Source organism: Melanostigma gelatinosum (genome assembly GCF_949748355.1).
Source record: "Melanostigma gelatinosum genome assembly, chromosome: 8".
NCBI classification, from domain to species: Eukaryota; Metazoa; Chordata; class Actinopteri; order Perciformes; family Zoarcidae; genus Melanostigma; species Melanostigma gelatinosum.
This window is the reverse complement of record NC_136641.1, coordinates 14,854,578-14,873,071: the sequence shown is the minus strand read 5'-3', so window position 1 is coordinate 14,873,071 and position 18,494 is coordinate 14,854,578. Positions and strand designations below refer to the sequence as shown.

General features: G+C 41.7%; 3 protein-coding genes across 5 annotated transcripts in view; 1 reads left to right on the top strand and 2 right to left on the bottom strand.

The window, feature by feature from the left end:
• Positions 1-145: 145 nt before the first annotated feature.
• On the bottom strand, positions 146-11,213 carry smc1a (structural maintenance of chromosomes 1A). The gene is made up of 26 exons (XM_079274191.1): positions 10,820-11,213; positions 10,067-10,255; positions 9,492-9,604; positions 8,869-9,072; positions 8,234-8,472; positions 7,855-8,113; positions 7,377-7,517; positions 7,197-7,279; positions 6,986-7,085; positions 6,497-6,604; positions 6,176-6,361; positions 5,526-5,705; positions 5,268-5,414; positions 4,996-5,133; positions 4,773-4,889; positions 4,572-4,678; positions 4,324-4,465; positions 4,082-4,227; positions 3,815-3,968; positions 3,617-3,727; positions 2,707-2,863; positions 2,466-2,620; positions 2,183-2,334; positions 2,006-2,075; positions 1,791-1,901; positions 146-1,048 (listed from the first exon to the last, which is right to left on the bottom strand). Exons 1-26 carry the CDS (start codon positions 10,926-10,928, stop codon positions 968-970), a joined length of 3,699 nt encoding a protein of 1,232 aa, XP_079130317.1. The 5' UTR covers positions 10,929-11,213; the 3' UTR covers positions 146-967.
• A 577-nt stretch (positions 11,214-11,790) lies between these two features.
• On the top strand, positions 11,791-14,931 carry ribc1 (RIB43A domain with coiled-coils 1; the record flags this gene model as incomplete). The annotated part of the gene is made up of 7 exons (XM_079273321.1): positions 11,791-11,989; positions 12,158-12,375; positions 12,481-12,595; positions 12,865-12,983; positions 13,601-13,837; positions 14,494-14,660; positions 14,806-14,931. 7 exons carry the CDS (start codon positions 11,791-11,793, stop codon positions 14,885-14,887), a joined length of 1,137 nt encoding a protein of 378 aa, XP_079129447.1. The 3' UTR covers positions 14,888-14,931.
• Positions 14,932-16,646: 1,715 nt separating this feature from the next.
• l1cama (L1 cell adhesion molecule, paralog a) overlaps positions 16,647-18,494 on the bottom strand; it is a 37,911-nt gene continuing 36,063 nt past the window's right edge. For all 3 annotated transcript variants that reach the window (XM_079272970.1, XM_079272972.1, XM_079272971.1), the window contains one exon: positions 16,647-18,005. In XM_079272970.1, coding sequence (XP_079129096.1) covers positions 17,744-18,005 — 262 coding nt within the window. In that variant the 3' untranslated portion in view covers positions 16,647-17,743. The remainder of the gene's footprint in view (positions 18,006-18,494) is intronic.

Genomic DNA, 18,494 nt, shown 5'->3' with positions numbered 1-18,494 from the left:
GTGAAAACTGAGACCCTCTAAAAATAGTCTCGCCAAGCAGACTCCCCTTATGGAATGGAAACTAATGCAGTAAGATGCATTCTGCACCACAGCTTCAAATTATTGGAAGGAAGAAATGGATGCAAAAAATGAAAAGGGGCTTAAATAATTAAAATTGTATTTATTGATGTAAGCCAATCTATGAAGCAGACCTGACAGAATTGTCTCTTTACCATTTTCCTGAAGCTGGTTCAGATTATCACTCGAGGAATATAAAGAGACTCCCGTTATTCATACAGCCGTATAACCTCTGCACATCTTCTGACAACATCGTTGACAAAGCTCCATGATCTCATTGCAGTGCTGCCAGTTGCAGCTTACTAAGGGTTTTCTTTAGCCGTCACACAAGGGAATGTATCCACCGTACTGTAACAGCAGTTTCCTGATTAAGCTTTCAAAAGAAGAAAAAAAAGAAAAGGGTAGCACATGAAAACGCAAATACACACAACAGATGAGAGGCAAGTATTTAAAGCACACCATTGAAAACAGTATAAAAGCTCCGGGAACAAAAACTTGTTTCAGGTAAATTTGACACATTTTACCGCATGATACAAATTCTACAGTCTGTTAAAAAGGTTAGATTCCTTCTCATTTACACTTGATTATAATTCATTTTTATGGATTATTACAATCACTCTTGTATTGCCAAATTGAGAAAGGGCGGGCTTTTATAAATGTACATACATCCTGGTTGTCACTGACTATACAACAACCCCCCCCATAAAACAAAAGAAAAAAAAAAAAAACTCACCAATTTACTACAGTACTTTAGCATACCCCAAACAATACATCATTTTAAAAACAATAGGTAATAACATGTGGGACCTAATGAGTACATAATCTGTGACTACAGAACAGGTTAGCAATCCAGAGAGAGTAGCCAAAGAACGCCCAACTTGCCAAAATGCAGGTGTTGGGAGGGCTCGTATTATTCATTGGGATTTGGGTTGGCATCGGGATACTGGGAGAGGTCAAAAGTAAGCACTTTACTGATGACACAATCCCCTTGCTGTGAGTGAGAGAGAAAGAAAAGCAGTTAATACTTTAATCGTGTGTACAGCAGATGTTTGAAGTGTGGATTAATTCAACAGCTCAAGATACTTTGTTACTACCGGCAGGTTTCTGCTGAGACCAGGAATATGTTTTAAATTAAGGGTTCCAAATAAGACTTATTATGATGACTTATTCTAAATCTACAATACACAAGTTCCATAGTATTTACAGACTTATGTGTAGTTATATTTTTTACTGTTTAATACGACATATATAATGCAATTCAATACCTTTCTCGAGGTAATACTGGTCAAAGAATAAAGGACAACTAGTAGGGACAATAAGGCCTATTATTTATCAATTACATTTTGCCATTACTTCCCAGCAGTATATAACAATAATTTCTAGTTGTATAAGTAATCAATTTACTTGACTTGGTCCCAAATAAGACACAATTGATGGATGAATTGACAATTAAAAAATATTCCTATTCTTTTTTTGTTCATATATGTTTTTGCCAAATTTACACTGAATTGACCTGCATGCACAATCCACTGTTGCACCAATGCTCTCCAGACCGTCCGTAGCCAAATACAAAACAGTTTGACTGTCTGTTACAGACATTTTAATGAGGGAACTGAATTTAATGTTTTTAAGAGGTTTTAAAACCAGCATATCCACTTTAATATACAAGGCTTAAAACATCATGGCTGTCCGTTATTTAGTATATTGATCTTATTGTATATTGAGAAACACACCTCTGGATAGACACCGATGAGCGAGTCTGCCTTGGTGTAGAATTCCTCTTTCAGAGAAATGACGATGGCCTGGAAGTTCAGCACCGACTGGTCTTTGATATAATTGGCCACCTTGAAGGCACAAATGGAACTTATGAGTTGTATGAAATGTGAGGACATCAAATGCAGCATTGATAAAACGCTCAAGTCACTGAAACAGACATCGTTTTACAGACCTTGCCGATGTTAGTGTTGTCCAGAGCGGCATCGATCTCATCCAGTACAAAGAAGGGGGCGGGTTTGTAGCTGGAGACAAGCAGGAAAAATGCTCTTGACAATATTCCAACTGTTTAACGTGAATAAACAAATAAATTAAACATGAAATAAAACTGTGTACTCGTCCGTTGTTTCACCTGTGAATAGCAAAGAGTAGAGCCAGGGCAGCAACAGTCTTCTCTCCTCCAGACAGGTTGTCCATGGGTCTGAACCGCTTTCCTGGAGCCACACAGTTATAGTTGATGCCATCCAGGTATGGCTCCTCCGGGTTTTCAGGGCCTAGGAAAGCCTACAGAAGAGGGACACAATCAATGTAAAACATGATCTGTGATGTGCGTTTTACTGCCATAGCATAAGCCACGTTTTGTTGTAGGGCATTGAATTTTTGTAGGTTATTGCAAAATAAATATGTTTGCAAACCTGGGCACTGCTGTTGCGTGAGAGGGCCTTGTAGATCTCATCAATGTTGGTGGCCACAGACTCAAAGCAGTTATTGAAGCGATCGTACCTTTCCTTCTTGATCTGCTCAAAGGCTTGCTTGGCCTTCTTGGCTCTCTTACGGGCAGCCTCAAACTCTGAGGGAGAAAAAGAGAAAAGGGCATGAGATTCTCTCTCTCTCTCACATTTAATCCCAGCCTCTAACATCATCCTTCCATCTCACCGTCACTGGTCTCTTGGAACTTGTCCCTGACACTCTCTAGCTTCTCCATGGCCTTCATGTTGGGAGCACTGATCCTCTGAAGGATACTCTGCTGCTCGTTCAGACGCTGCTGCAGTGTGTTGGTCTCCCCCTTGATCTCCTCCTCCGACAGAGCATCCTGTAGGACAGCGGCATCATATTCAAATTCAGCTCGGTCCGGTTGGAGAAAAAGTCCGGAACATCACAATGTTAAACGTTTGCTATGAGTTAGTGCCATATGTATTGAAGTAGCCTAGTAGTTGCATCAAAGTCTGCATGTAGTCAACAACTGAATGTCATTTCAAATAAATAAAAAAAGTGCAATTGACTAACATCGCAACAATATTGATAGTCAGTTTTTCTCATTGCCGCTTTTAATAATTGCCAATAATCAACTGTCACTGAACAAATGAGACACCCTGGTTTTGAACTGGCAACGGGAAGAATGAACATCACAGTCTGCCCATTCTTGGTTAAAGGCTCTGGTTTCGCTGTTCACTTTACTCTTCTTCGAGCACGCCATGTGAAATAATACTCGGACTCAAGAAACCTCTCCGACTGTTTGGTCTCTCCACTGTGTGTGTATATCTCACTCAAGCCGCGATGCTAATGGAAATACACATTTAATGGCAGAGACGCACCACGTCTGCGGCGGTTAAGTGGTTTAGAATAGCCGCCTTTAACTATATACGTACGTATCTGTCACGTTTCCTCTTTTGTATATTTCTAAGCACTTTGTAGAGAAAAGTGCTTTACGATTATCATTACTGTCGGCTAGAAAACCAAGGAACGCAAATACAGAGAGCGGACGTCACTTTTAAATAAAAATGAGGGGATTTGGTGAAGTTGGACCGTTTAAATATAAGGCATCTTTGCCGTGTGCACTACCTACCTTAAGGTCTTCAGTCAGGTTGCTGTAGTCAATCTCTATGAGAGCCTCTTTAGCAAGAACAGTGGAGGATGTTGTCCTCTGGCTGCTGGACTCCTCTGTCTGGGAGCTCCCCTTGATAAAACAAAAAGGACATCATTTTCTGTTTCCCTCCCACGTGTATGAAAGTTAGGGCGTGTGTAGGAGTGCGTTTGTGTGTACCTCTCCCTGGCTGATATAATCCATTGTTCCTGAACGAAGAGGCAACCTGATGTCCTGCATTTTGCAGGCTTGAAGCAAGTTGTGACGGTCGCTGCGCTTCTGCTCCAGTTTGGTCTCAATGGCCGTCACCTCCTTCTGCAGCTGAGTCAACTCCCTGGAAGACACAAAAACAACATTTGTAACTCAATTGTAATATTTATCATATAATATATCTATCATATAAATCATAGGACATAAACAAATGCATGTGCTGTTGCAGCCACTGACTTATTGGCGCCCCCCAGTTTTTTGCGGATCTCCTCCATATCATGGTTCTTATCGTTGACTTCAGATTTCTTGGTGAGGTGCTGGTTCTTCAGGTCCTGCAGTTGAGCCATTGTCTCATCAATGATCTTCATGTGCCTGTGCTCCTCCTGCAGACAGATGACAAAGAGACACACAAGTCAGAATTAACGACACACTACATTATTATAAGTAACGTTTTTTTATCCTTCACTTTATGTATTTACTTTCTTCAGTCGCTCTATTTCAGCCTCGTCCTTCTTGACGGTCTGCTCCCACATCATGACTTTCTCCTGGTCCTCCTTCAGCTGATTCTTCTCGTAGTCTACCTGGATACCCAGGCGGGTCTTCTGGGTCTCAAACTCCAGACTGAAGCAACATGTTGTGTGTCAGGTTAAGACGACATAGGAAACCAGCAAGAGGTTAAAGAACAACGTAGCGAGACTTGCTACTTGAACTCATCACCAACACTCACCGCTTCTTTGCAATCTCATTCTGCCGCTTCACCTTCTCCTCCTCAAACTCTCGGATGTTCCTCACTCCAATCTCCTTACAGAACTCAATAAACACCTCATCCTCCACCTGGAAAACAAAGAAACACTCATATTGACATTACTGCAATGCTACATATTCATAGACAGGCTTCTAAATGGACCTCACTTCGGGTCAGTCTCACCAGGTTCATGCGGTCTTGCAGGTCAGTGATCTCCTTCTCACGGGACTGGATGATCCTTTTGATGTCGTTGATGCGAGGGCCAAAGTTTGCCAATTCACTCTCGAGCTTAGACTTCTCCTGCATGACACAAATTAATCAAGTTTCAATGTAACTGTCACAATAGCAACAACAATCAGCAGGAGGAATATATATATATATATATATATATATATATAGGCTGTACCTGCATGTTGAGTGAGAGGTGACGGGTTTTTGTCTGTTCCAGATCACTCTGGGAGTACTTTAGTCTCATCTGCAGACCGTGGGCCTGAGACTGCACCTGACGCAGCTCTGCCTCCTTCCTCTTGGCCTTCATTTGCTCCTACAAAGAAAAACAGTAAGTGGAAATTGTTGTGACTTTACTTCAAATGACAATCTATCAACAACAATTGACATTTTGAGGTTGCTGAAGATATCCTGATACACACTGAGAGGACCAAAAATAATCAAAGTTACCTTGAGCTCTTCCGTGAGTTTCTCTTTCTTCTCCTTGAGCTTGTCCACTGCCTTCTCATCCCAGCGCCTGGCCTTGGCCTTCAGGTCGCTGGCTCCTCCAGAGATGACTCCAGACTTCTGGAACAGAGTTCCATCCAGGGCTACCGTCTGGACACAGGGACACGAGGAGAGGTTAGGTGGAAGAATAGACTAAATTTTCATCTATCAAATCATCAGGTGGACATGTAAAACATCAGTGAACTAAATTAAATCAAATACCTTGTGTCTGTATGGCCCTCCAAAAGCGATCCTTCGTGCGTCCTCTACGTTCTCACAGACCAGGGCGTTGCCACAAGCATACTGGAGGGCTTTCTTGATGTGGGGCGGCTCATAGCGAATCACATCAATCACCAGTTTGGCTCCTCGCAGCTCTCTCAGCTTCTCATCTGTTGGTTTCACCTAAGATAAGACAAGAGAACAGCACAGTTAAAACTCCAGTGCTTTTTCAATCAGGAAACTTTTAAGCAAGAGATGAATAACCTTTTATAGCTGGCTGTAAAAACTTAACTGAAAACCAGGGACCCAAATAGTTGGTATTTCAATGAGTAGCTTTTATATGAACAATACAAATTAGAAGGATGAATTTGGTGGATGTTTATTCGTTAATCGGAGTGATAAAAAATGCTTTGAAAAAATGAAAGAATGAAAAGAAAAGCATCCGTCTGCGTTTGGGTTCTTTTCCCACGGTTTCAAACCGAACTGTGCCTTTTGTGAACCATTACACCTCTAGATTAGACACATTTTATGAGATGAATCTCTTCTTCCTCAAGTTTGATGTTTTCATTTAGGATTGCCACTTGATAGTGTTTAGTCTAACCACTCAAAAAGACACTTGAGCAGAGCAATCCCCTGTACTTCAAAGTATTCACCTCGAGGTAGTCGAGAGGAAGGAAGGTTTCGGGCTCTCCTCTCTGCTCCTTGATGTATTGAATACAATCTCTGCCAGTCTTCTCCGAGTCAACAATGATGGCGTCCATGTTCTTGCCCAACACTTTGGTCACAGCAATCTGGTACTTTTTCTGAGTGGGCTGGCACAGGTCGATTAGACGACCATACTGCAGAAAGACAGAGCGCCATAGTTTTGTTATTTTCAATACATAAATAAGGGAAACAGAAAAACTGCAGCCCTGCAATCATTGTAAAATGACATACCGGTAATCGTGTGCTGAATACTGTCACAGGTGTCTTACCACAGAGCCAGGGTAGAGTCTTTTGATGCTATCCATGATCTCAGCCTTGCGCTGCTGGCGACTGTTCTCCTGCCTGTCGATTCTGGCGTCTCCCAGCTGCTCCATCACCTACAGCCAATAATAATGGGATTCGTTATGGACTCTTTCACAGTTGACATTTTCACTTGTCTAACGCAGGTGTAACTACGGTAACAACATCATCAACAGGAGTGTCGGTGCCAGGTAGTTAGGTGATAGTTAGGTGTGCCAGTAATCGGTGCATGTTTGCCCGCTAGCTTGGATTACTGGCACACCCAACTATCACTTATTATATTAATCACATTTGTGTTTTTCCCTGTGGAAATTTCTATTGCTTTGCTTAAGACACTGTTACAAGGTAACGCGTGCAACCATGAACTCAAATATAGCACACTGAAATCATTGTGAGTCAGCTAAGATCACAACATTTGAAGTCATTTGCATTTCCTTCCTTGTGGATGTATTAAGCACCTGGTTAAGCTCCGTGTTGATCTCGTCAATTCTCCTCTTGGCACCCTCCACCTCCTCGGTCAGCTCCTCCTCCATGCGCTTCTGCTCATCCAGCGACTGCCTGAGGGTTAACAGGACAAACCAGTGAATGAAGGAGCAGCATGGGAAAAACCTAGTAAATCAATAAGCTGAATACAGCACTGTTTAAAACACAAAGGTGAGAGCAGCTTACCTGCTGGTGGTAATGTAATCTTCTAATTTCTCGATACGTTTCTGGTTTTCTTCAATTTCACGTATCTTCTGTTTGATTTTAGCCTGGAGAGAAACAATGAAATATATGGCTGTACGCATTCAAAATCGGTTAAATCCATCGAGTCTGGCACAGGCAAAGCTGCCATCTGCATCTACTTACCTCTGTCTCCACTTTCTTCCTCTCCTCTAAGTCGAGGCGGTCCTGGTCGGCCTTCTGGTCGCGGTTGAACTTCTCCAGCTCCTGTGCCAGGGTGGCCGCACGTTTACTGGCCTCCTCTTTCAGACGATGGTACTGCTTGACCTGGGAGGGGAGACGCAGTGGGGGATATAAAGCCAGCTTAACTTTAGGCTCAACTTGACACCATAACAACAATTTGAGTTACAATTCACACACCAAAACATGAGATTTTTATGTGCCAGCATGAATGTATTTTGAGATATTATGAGAAGTACAGCAGTCAGGTAGTATGATAGTCCGATATTTTTACTGCTAAATATGAATTATTATAAATTAAGAATTAGTTCCAGTATTTCAATTCTATCAACTCAATTAAATCTTGTAATATTACATTGTTGAATCATAATAAATTATGAATCCAGAGGCCCTCAAATGTGTCTAACGTTCTAACATATCAGACCTGGTTTTCCTCCAGCGTGAGGTCCTGGCCCTGGCTCTGTGCCTCCTCCTCCATGCGCTCCTCAAAGTCTTGCTTGGCCAGCTCCACTGCCTTCATTTCATCATCCAGCTCATCCATGTCCCCCTTGCGTTTCTTGTACATCTTCTGGGCATTTTGCAATGACTTGCGCGCCGCCTCGAGCTTCTTGATCTTGTGAGAAGTGTTCTCTTTGGCCTTGATGTACTGCGGCCTCTTTTGGTTCAACTCAGAGTCTTTCTCTCTGTGGGCAGGGTCGTCAAGTGATTAACAAAGCCCTAGGTATTACGTTGCATTAGCTGTGCATCATCTGAGGAGTACATCAAGCCAGCTATGCGTCGGCCATCACATAACTGTCACTTACTTTATATCTTTTTCAACGGTCTGCTGCTCCCTCATCAGTCTGCCCAGCTCCTTCTTCTTGTCCTTCAGCTCCTCTTCCACATGGTCCATCTTTTTACGGTCCTTATCGATCTCCTTGTTACGCTGGCTCAGCTCTTTGTTCAGCTTCTCAATCGCAGTCTCATTGTGGTACAACTTGAAAAGTTGCAATTGAACACTTGCCCTGGCCACTTCATCTTTCAGACGCTGGTAACGCTCAGCCTAGTGGAAAGATGGGCGGAGAGGCAGACAGATGGTTTTTGATGTCGTATATCATTTTTGTTTTGTATAATAATGGCGTTAGATTTCACCAGGTAAGCAACACTGAGATTACAAATCTCCTTTTCAAGAGTCATGGTCAAAATAAGGAGCAATAACAGTGAGTTAGAGACAAATAACACGAGTCAGACAACACAAAATGAACAGCAAATCAACCAAGGTAATCAAATTGTAATACTACCGGTAACTGGAAGCATATCTCAACAATTAAACTTTACAGCGAGTCAAATACCTAACATACATAAACTTTTAAATCAAACCAAAAGTTATATGAAGCATTTCATTTCCAATCGAAGCGGGACACAAATACATGGAGGTATATGTAATTTGAGAACATACCTCCTCTTTCTCTTGCTTGGCTTCTTTGCGCTCAGCAGCAATGTTTTTCTTACGATGGTAATTGAACTGCGTGTCCTCCTCTGCTTTCACCATTTCCTTCTTCCTGCGGTCGTACTCCTGTGCCAGGTCTCCAGAACGTGAGATCTCCTCAAACAGAGCTGTACGCTCCTTGGGGTTCTTCATGGCAATAGACTCCACAGCTCCCTGAAAGGACAATAAGACGGGAATTACAGTTAACAATAGCAACTGCCAACATCATGTTACCAGATATTAATTTAGCAGAGGAAAAAAAATTAGGTGTCTCTGCTGAAATTGGTCAAGTCGCATTAAAAGCTGCTATACCCAGCAAAGCATCATGCATGGTTGCATTAACCACACCACCATGAGTTCTGGCATTAAAGAAAACAAAACTAACCCACTACCAGGGCGGATTATCAATTAATTACATATTATTTCTACAATTTCCATCTGCAATAAGCAACTTCAATTACTGATCAACTGTTTTGAGATCAATGTAAAGCATAACTGTCTGATTGCAAACCCGTGGCTTAGTACAGAAGCATTATGAAAGAACCTATAGGAATAAAATCATCCTAGAAAAGATTTTAGGATTTCAGTCTCACCTGGAAGACCAGGAAGTTCCTAGCCTTGATCAGAATGCCAAGTTTTTCCAGCTCTTCACTGTATTCAGGCAGGCCCACCACCTTGCTGTTGATACGGTACTCAGAGGAGGAACCTGATGCGCACGCCACATGTACATTACAGGAGATTAAAAAATCAGCATATTAACGTACAAGATGGCAGCAATGGTCTTTCCTTTACCTTGTCCAATGAAAGAAAGACATTATAAACATAATATAATGTATTGCCTATCTAGTTTAATTTAACAACAAAGAATAGTTCTGCAAAGCTTAGTGTGATGTCTCTGACTGAATAGTTTGAGCATTAGGTGCTTTAATATGCAAAGAGTACCGGCAGTAGCTTTCTTGTAGTTTTGCAGCTGTGCTTGGCCGTATAGGCTTATAAACACATGGAATGCAACATTACACTTTTTTTTAAATGCTGCAAAGTTCATGCCTTCTAATTTCTGCTACAAATGACAGAAGATAGTTTTCAAATGATGTTTTTCATTTCACACATATAGCAATAATGACACTGAAGCATTCAATCCAACATGACTGTCGATGGCAGTTCCTACCAATGATGGCCCTTGTGAAGGAGCGTTCCTCTCCGTTATCTTCCTGGTACACCATGCTGACAAAAGCTCTGTTGGCAGCTGGCTTTCCTACGGGTGCTCCATGGATAAGATCCTTAAGAGTCTTCACACGCAGGTTGCTGGTCTTCTCTGCCAACACGAAGCTGATGGCATCCATAAGGTTGGACTTTCCTACAACAACAGTATTCAGAATTTTAGGAACCGATACAGAATATGAAAACATAAAAATATACAAACGTTTATTAGGGACACTTCTGGTCAGTTTACTTTCTGTCAGAGAAGCGTTGATTAAAATCTGGTAACTTAATTTCACAGGTAGCTGTTAGTGACATTGGATGGCATGAGAGTTTGTCCTCATCATATGTAAATACCTACATCATCTATATAGTTCACAAAGATGAGAAACTATTTTTTTGCAACTAATTTGCAAGAGAAAACGTGATCATGACCACTACAAAGTAATTGCTATGCACACAAGTTAATAGTCACAAATTACGACACAAAAAAGCCATCGTAATAAGCAGTGCAGAATGGTAACGTTAGCTGGTAGGATAATTATAACGGTATGTAACGTCGTTCAACTGCTGTCGAGTAAGTCAGACAATCATATTTAAGCTTCACGTTGTGATATCTAACGTTAAAGATAACGGGCACGACTGCACCGTGTTTACAGTTAGCCAATGCTAGCAATAAGTTTGCATTAGCCACCAGTTAATATGTGCTATCATAACATACCAGATCCATTGGGTCCGATGATTGCAGTAAACTTGTGAAACGGTCCAATGATCTGTCTTCCTTTATACGACTTGAAGTTTTCGATCTCTATCAGTTTCAAATAACCCATCTTCGTGATAGTAATGACGCTGTTGTGGGAAAAAAACTGCAGGGAATATTATAGCTACAGCTAGTAAAATGTTAGCTAGCTAGCTAATGGTATCAACCGATGTTTACCGAGCAAGCGATCTCGAAGACGATGTATGCACGCAAAATGAATGAACCTATCTGTTCAGTCTATTGCTGGTCTATGCACATGTCACATTATGAAGTGCATATTTAATAATCTAAATAGCTTCATAATCTTAAACAATTAGACGCGATACGGCGGTGACAACAATGCGCCATTTTACAATCTCACAGGAAGACCCTCGAGCGCGCGAGACACGAAACCTCACAGTTTATCGCGAGATTAACAGAGTTGTTCTCATGACTCCTTTATTCCACCACTAACGGTAAAGTAGCCTATCTCAGTTACACAACACGTTATGTTAGTTTCAGCGAGCCTTAATGTTTGGTTCACTTTTATGATTTATGGCACCCAAAAACTAAGCATGACGCTACAAATACCGTGAGTTACCATGGTTACTAAGGGCATTCAAACACAACAGGATAAAACTGTCGAAACAGACTGACCCAGCAGTTAGCGCTACACCGGCCTTAAATCACAAAATTAAGGACATTTTTCGGGTAAATTTGTTACATCGGAGGTAAGTACTGCTTTACATTCATTAGTTCTGTGCGAATTTAGAGACATGCATCCAATACAGTCGAAACCTCTTGGTTTCAGGCTGGATAGGATTAAATCTGGCAATAAGATGAATACATCAGGGTCTGATGGTTCATTTAACACAGCTATTCCTTTCCAGCATATAATAATCAGTGCTGTAATACTGTGTCTCCTCCCTCCGTGTTCATTAGAAACTGAGAAAATGTACAAAGTGGATTTGCCTGTAGACTCATCCATAGAAAACGCTATGGAAATGCGAAGGTCTGCAGAAACAGCACGCAAGGCCAGGATCTTTAACACCCGGCTGCGTGTGTTGGGCCTCGACCTTGATGCTCTCAACCAACAGGTCCAGGAGAAAAAACATCAGCAAATCATGGAGAAACAACGGGACAAAGCTTTTGGTAAACTATGGGCATCATGAGAGACAGAATTAAATAATTTGAACACAACAAGTATTCACATTAATACTGAATCCCCTATAAGAATATTGTCTTATCTCCATTTATGAAATCCCCTTTCACCACCAATGAGCATTGATCCCAAGTGTCTTTATTTTCAATGCATTGCAGATAAGCTGAGAGAATATCACGATGAAGCACTGCTTCAGCAAGACATTGATGAAAGAGAGAAGCAAGCAGCTTTACACACTGACCTGACCCAGTACTGGGCCACTCATCAACGTGTAGAAGATTCAAGCGATGCTGATCTCAAGTGTGGCCTGAAGGGGGCATTCGGTATCACCATTCCAGAGGCTGAGCTGGGGCCCGCCAGTATGAAAATATTTCAGGTAGGAACTTGGTGTGGATCAAAAACCTATCGAACAAAATCCAGCAAATGATTGAATAAATAATGGCGTTACCACCCCCTTAACCACTTTTCTTGTTTCATACAGGGAGAGGATATCGGAGAAGAGCAGCGGAGGAGAGAACAAATGAAAAAGACAGAGAGAGATCTGCGAGCACAGAAGGAGGACAATGAGAAAAGGCTCTTGGGAGACAAGCACCGAGGTGAAAAGAGACAAACACAAGCAAACACATTCTGTTATCACTGGTGAGCTAATATGCTGCATGCTACAGCCTCTGTAAATCCCACACATGCTTCATGCTTTCCTGCACAATCAATCCCACACTCCTACGCATGCACAGCCCTTATTGCCAGGTGGCATTGATGGATGCTTATCCCAGAGAGCCGTTATCAATGTTTGAGTGTGTCATTGAAGAGCTTTGCACATTGGGCAATGGCAGGTGTGAAAAAACACAACGTGTGTGTGTCACAGAGATGCTGGCGAGCAAAGAGCTGGTGCATCAGGACCGTACGGGGCTTCAGCTACGTGCACTAGAGGAGGAGTGTAAGAAAGCTGCCCGCATCGCACTCGACAACTACAATCAAGCTCTGGTACAGTACACACGTGTGCACAACGCACATACAGATGGACACACAGATGCACACACCACATGCTGATGTGGAGGCTCAAAGCAAAATCCACTGGGGGTTTGAGCCCTGACATGGTGTTCTCAGGTGGGATTTTAAAATGAAAATTGCTAATTGAAAATGTTAAGTGATGCGTACACACACTTGCTGCAGGAGGGTGGCCATCATATTAGTTGGTACCAAGCAACATGGATGGTTAAACTGCTTTGATGTATGCGTGGGCCCTGTCTGTTTTTAAAAGCTTCCATTTAGTGCTCTCCTCATTTGCCTGAACGCACTCGGCTGAATCCTCCATTGGGAGGCATCATTATAAATCCTTCATGTCATGGTATTTTTCCATGGCAATTATGTGGTTTCTCCAATAACCACTCTCATGCACAATGCACACGCAAATACAACTGACTGAGTGGATCTCTCAGGAGGATATTCACCATATGGCTGACTCTTGGCTCTATGTTAGAAGTAACCACATATTACAGGTCGGGTTTCAGAAAGCTCCTGCTATTCTAAACACCAAGGGAATGATCAATCAACTGTCCCTACATCAGTGGTGAGGTCTCACCATGTCCTGCTCCCCACAGGCTGCAGAGCGGACAGAGACACTGAAGGAGCAGCACAGGAGAGAAGAAAGGGAGAATCTTGCAGAGATGCGGCACACTCTGACATCCGACTTGATGACAGAGTGTGCCGAGGCAGCGGCGAGAGAGGTGGGAGGAGGGAGGCTGCCACCGGTTCTGGTAGACAGATGGAAGGGTATGAGCCCTGAGCAACTGAGCGCCATCCAAAGGGAGAGAGAAGAACAGCGTATTGAGAGACAGGTACTGGAGTGACTCTAAAACATAATGCAACTCTACCACACACAGCAATCCACAGTCAAGTCACATCCTGCTTTGCTCCAAGCTCCTCTTCAGTTCTGTCTTTCTGCAGAGAAATTTCAAAACTGTCGTTCCAAACCTTTTGTCTTGTGACACCTTAACATTAAATCACTGACAGGTGACAAATTGAAAGAAAGTTTCTTATCAGAGGGAGGAACACCATTCTTCCAAAATGTATTCACTCTGTTTAACTCGCTTGTCTAAAATTTCCCAAAATCAACAAACCATACAGTGACTTTTTTGGCTTTGATCTGAATTCATTATATTTCTCAGCTAATCTATTCCGGGGTTTTTCCCTTAATTTGTCATCCATCTTTTTGTCTACTTATAAACACATGTTGCATATGTCTAAAAGTCGTGTCCAGAGAGGTAATTATTCATTTTCAAAAAAGTATAAAACTAATTTTTTAAATGAGAAATCTTCATCTTGGAACTCCTCAGATTTATTATGCAGATTTTGAGTCTTGTCCTAAGCTCCAGGTCCTTAACCACTCCTTCATAAGAAAACACAAGAAAGGACGTTTTTAAATGCAGTATTCCATATAACACTTCCACTCAGGTTTACCATTTGGACCTTTTTTTTTTCTTTCCATCTTCAGAGACAACGTGAATCTGAGAAGATTCAGGACGCAGCTTGCGAGCTCCAGCTCCTGAAGCTGTCCAGAGAAGCAGAGGAGGAGGAGAGGAGAGCAGAAGAGCTGAGGGCAGAGAAGAGGATTCAGACAGACCGTTACAACATGCAGCTGGCCAGAGAGCAACAGGCATAGTGAGCACGGACTATTCAGGCACTAGTCAGCAAATGCATTTTGGGTGTCGGTGATAAAGTACTCTCATGTAGGATGCAGATTTAAATAACCATTTTTGGGAACAGCTACTCACTGTGTGTTTGTGTGTGTCTCTTTGTGCCCCAGCCAGGAGTACCTGAACAAGAAGCTGTACACCAACAAACCCAGCAAGGACTACTTCTATCAATTCAACACCAGCTCCCGTTGACCACCACACACCGTACACAGGCTTGTCCCTTTGTGACAATGTGCTCATAAAATCGATTGATTGTTATTCCCACACTCAATATAAATTGAACGTTGGTTAATCAATACATCCTGCTCATTTTGATGTGACGCACACGCATTGATATTTATCTACATATACTGATAAAACAGAAGGGACCCTTTTTGTTTGTTTGGTACAGATTGTTCCACTTATTTTATTTTTCATGTCATAAAACCGGTTACAGTGGTAGATTCATGTTGCAGTTATATTGGCCTCATATGTCGTACACGTCCACCCACCTCCTGTCGTTCTCCCATGATACATATAGATAGATGCCGTCAGTCCCATTGTGCACAGCACACAACACAAAGAGGCACATCTACACCCCGCCGTGACACACACTTCCTACCACTACTTCCTCCCTTCTTCTCTCCCTTTTTTTTCGCTTACCCCTCCCCTCCCACTCAGGCATTGTTGTACAAAATCCATCTGTTTTTTTCTGAAAATGAACCAGTTCTCTTTTTTTACACATTAAAATAGGGGGAAAAACAACAGTGGAAAAGCAAAGACCAGTGTCCTCAGCCTTCCCCTCGACACATGAAAAGCAAAGAGTGAGTGGGCAGTCGAGTGAGTGTCTGTGTGTGTACACTCATTCCTCATTCAAAGCTAACATTTGCGCCGAACACTGACAAACACAGATGTTTAGCAGCAGATAGTTAAGTTAGAATGTTGGCATATTTTGCGCCATTCATCGCTCCTGTATGAAAATAGATTTTCAAAAGCTTTTTTTGTCCTGAGTGTGTCTGTGTAACCAACAACAGGGAGCTTACACACACGTCCTTCAGTGCCACTAGCCTGTTAAGACATCCCATACACTTTACCACAGGGGTTGTCAGGTGGAGTTTGGCCAGTGTCAAGCTTTTTATTTAAATAGGGAGAAGTGAGGCAGCAAGGTTGCACATAGGTACTCCCTGTGGTATGCACAAACCAGCTCACTGTATCCCCGCCTCTCATAGCTGCATCAGGCAACAAACTCCACAGATATTCACTGCACTGCAATTCATTGCAAGATGGTTATGGACATGAATGCATATAGCTTTCATTTTAATGGAACTACTACTATCACTAAGTGCAACTAATGGACATTTTTTTGAGTTTTGAATTTTGAAATGTTTGCAAACATCTATAGAATGTGGATTTTTTTTAGTTTTTTTTACCTTTTTGATTTTTTCCTGTCAACAAATTTTTGCTAAAACAGCCAGATATCACTGCAACCAGTTGTCAAAAATGGAAAGTTTGATTTTATAGCAATAGTACAAAAGAGGAAAAATGACAACTTGCAATAATTAAAATTAAGTTAAGTGGTTTCAAACTTTTTATCACATTTTTATATCAAACACAGTTGGGTTCATCAAAACAATCGTATAAGGGTATTTACATTCTGTGGAGAAAAAAAGTTATACTCAAAACCACTCCAGTACCTTGTATCTCAGATTGTTTTTAATCAGTATCATGTAAATACAATGTCTGCCCAGCTCTGAAAAGAATACATTCTCTGTGTTTGATGTAAATAGCAACTGCTTGCTTTTATTATACATCAACTGGCAATCATTCCGCCTGTCTGCAATATCAACTTGCATTGATGAAGGTCTGAAAATAAAACATGAGTGTTTGCCCACAAGACTCCACTCTCTGATCTGTACATGTACATAAATACTGCTCCTCAAACAGTTTGTGAAATATGAGATGGACAGGTCTGAAAAGTTGTTGATTAGAGACAACAATATTTTTAATACAGTGTAGAAAGAGACAAAGACAGATACAGAAAGCTACACAAAGGTCTCGACACAAAAAATTACAACATCATTTCCAATAATGACATTACACTTCTGGTGGGAAGGCGAGAGAGTAATGACATCAATCTGGTGCTCTATGCAGACCCAGCAGGCACAGGAACTTATAAGGAGCATGTACATATCTATAATACTGTATTATGGCTAAATAGATAGATGTAGATGCAGCTATATACACCAGATGCTACTCAGCATGTTCACAGCAAGTTCCCATAATGCATCCAATGTTATTTATAGCAAGAAACTTGGCTTTACTTAGTTTCAATGAAAACGTCATGATCTGTGAAATATGTCAACTGAGAAAAGTCATGGGCTTTTTCTATAAATAGTGTAGAAAACAATATTAAAAAGTGATGATATAAATAAATAAAAATTGGGTAATAAAAAAAGGATGTTTTGTATTCAAACACATTTGTTAAAATTAAAAAAAATGTCACTGGCAAGTACAATCTGAGACCTCAAATGTCATGAGACATACAAATGTGTTAAATAACATAAGGCATGATAAATATCTAAGACTTTTTACAGCAGCATGTGCTGTCTGTTCCCCCATGCTAGACTCCACTGTCATCCTCCTCTTTCAATGCACTACTCTGCATCTCTATGGGACCATACCTACAAACCCTCTGATATTTCTACCTGTACATCATTCTGTCTTTACCTTTCTATGGAGTTGTCTGTGGAGAGATATAAAGAGAAGAAATGGGAATGAACATTAGTCATAAAGATATGTTGTAAACTACACAGATAAAAGCAGGGTGGGGGGGTCAAAAGACATCTTCAGGTCAGTCAAACTTGTATCACATTGTCCACTACTTTGGACACTCCTTTGGTCAAAACAGTCCGGTCGATCAGATGACTGCCAGGGGCATCTGAATAGTCAATACATTGCTTGTATATGAGTCAATAAACCACAGATCAGCAAGTTAGTAGGGAACAGGAATGTATGGGCGCATATATGTTGACATGTTTTGGTCTAATGGCCCCCGGTGGATGTGTGGGGTTAATCGTGGATGGTGACTGAGTTGGGCATGCCATTGGTGGCTGGGGAGACGGCGGTGGGGTTGAGCGGGGAGTTGTCTGGCAGGCCCTGCAGCGCCTCTGGACCCTCGCTGGGCCGACTGAACTGGCTAACCAGAGACTCATCCATGTTGAGCTCGGTGGTCATGGCGCTGCTGCCGTTGAAGTCCAGGTTGTCCTCGCTGCACAGCTTGCTCTCCTCGCCGAGGGACGGCAGGCTGGCCGTGCGCTTCTCCTCGAGGTCACTACAGTATGTGAGAGCACAGAAGAAGTAAAAGCAAGAAATATTATCATAGGGCCGGTAAAAAAAAAAAATATTATTCAGTCCAACATACGTCAAGATGCAAGCTGAAAATACATAAAACTGAAACCATTAGCCGATTCATCGATTGGTTGATTGACCATCTTGGTAATCGACTCAGCTTTTAAGTAAGCCAAAATATCCAATGTTGATAGTTCTAGCTTCTAAAATGTCAAAATGTTCTTGGTCTTACTGTCTAGTACATTTCTTATTTTGGAGGCTGGGACTGTTGGACGGACAAAACAAAGCTTTTGTTGAAGTCCCCCGGGGCTATAGCATATTGTGATGGGCATTTTTGCCTGCTTGCTAATGTTTTACAGGTCACATAATCAATCGATTAATATGAAATATTATATAATTGTTAGTTGCAGGCCATATACAAAATAATACACTCTCTGTGATTATACCAAATGTTAGAGGGAAGTCATGAGGT

Coding starts and splice junctions, on each gene's coding strand:
- smc1a (XM_079274191.1), bottom strand. CDS start 10,928: ATGGGTTATTTGAAACTGATAGAGATCGAAAACTTCAAGTCGTATAAA. Junction 8,473..8,868: donor CCAAGCAAGAGAAAGAGGAG/GTATGTTCTCAA, acceptor TCTTTCCACTAG/GCTGAGCGTTACCAGCGTCT. Junction 1,049..1,790: donor TCATCGGTGTCTATCCAGAG/GTGTGTTTCTCA, acceptor TCTCACTCACAG/CAAGGGGATTGTGTCATCAG.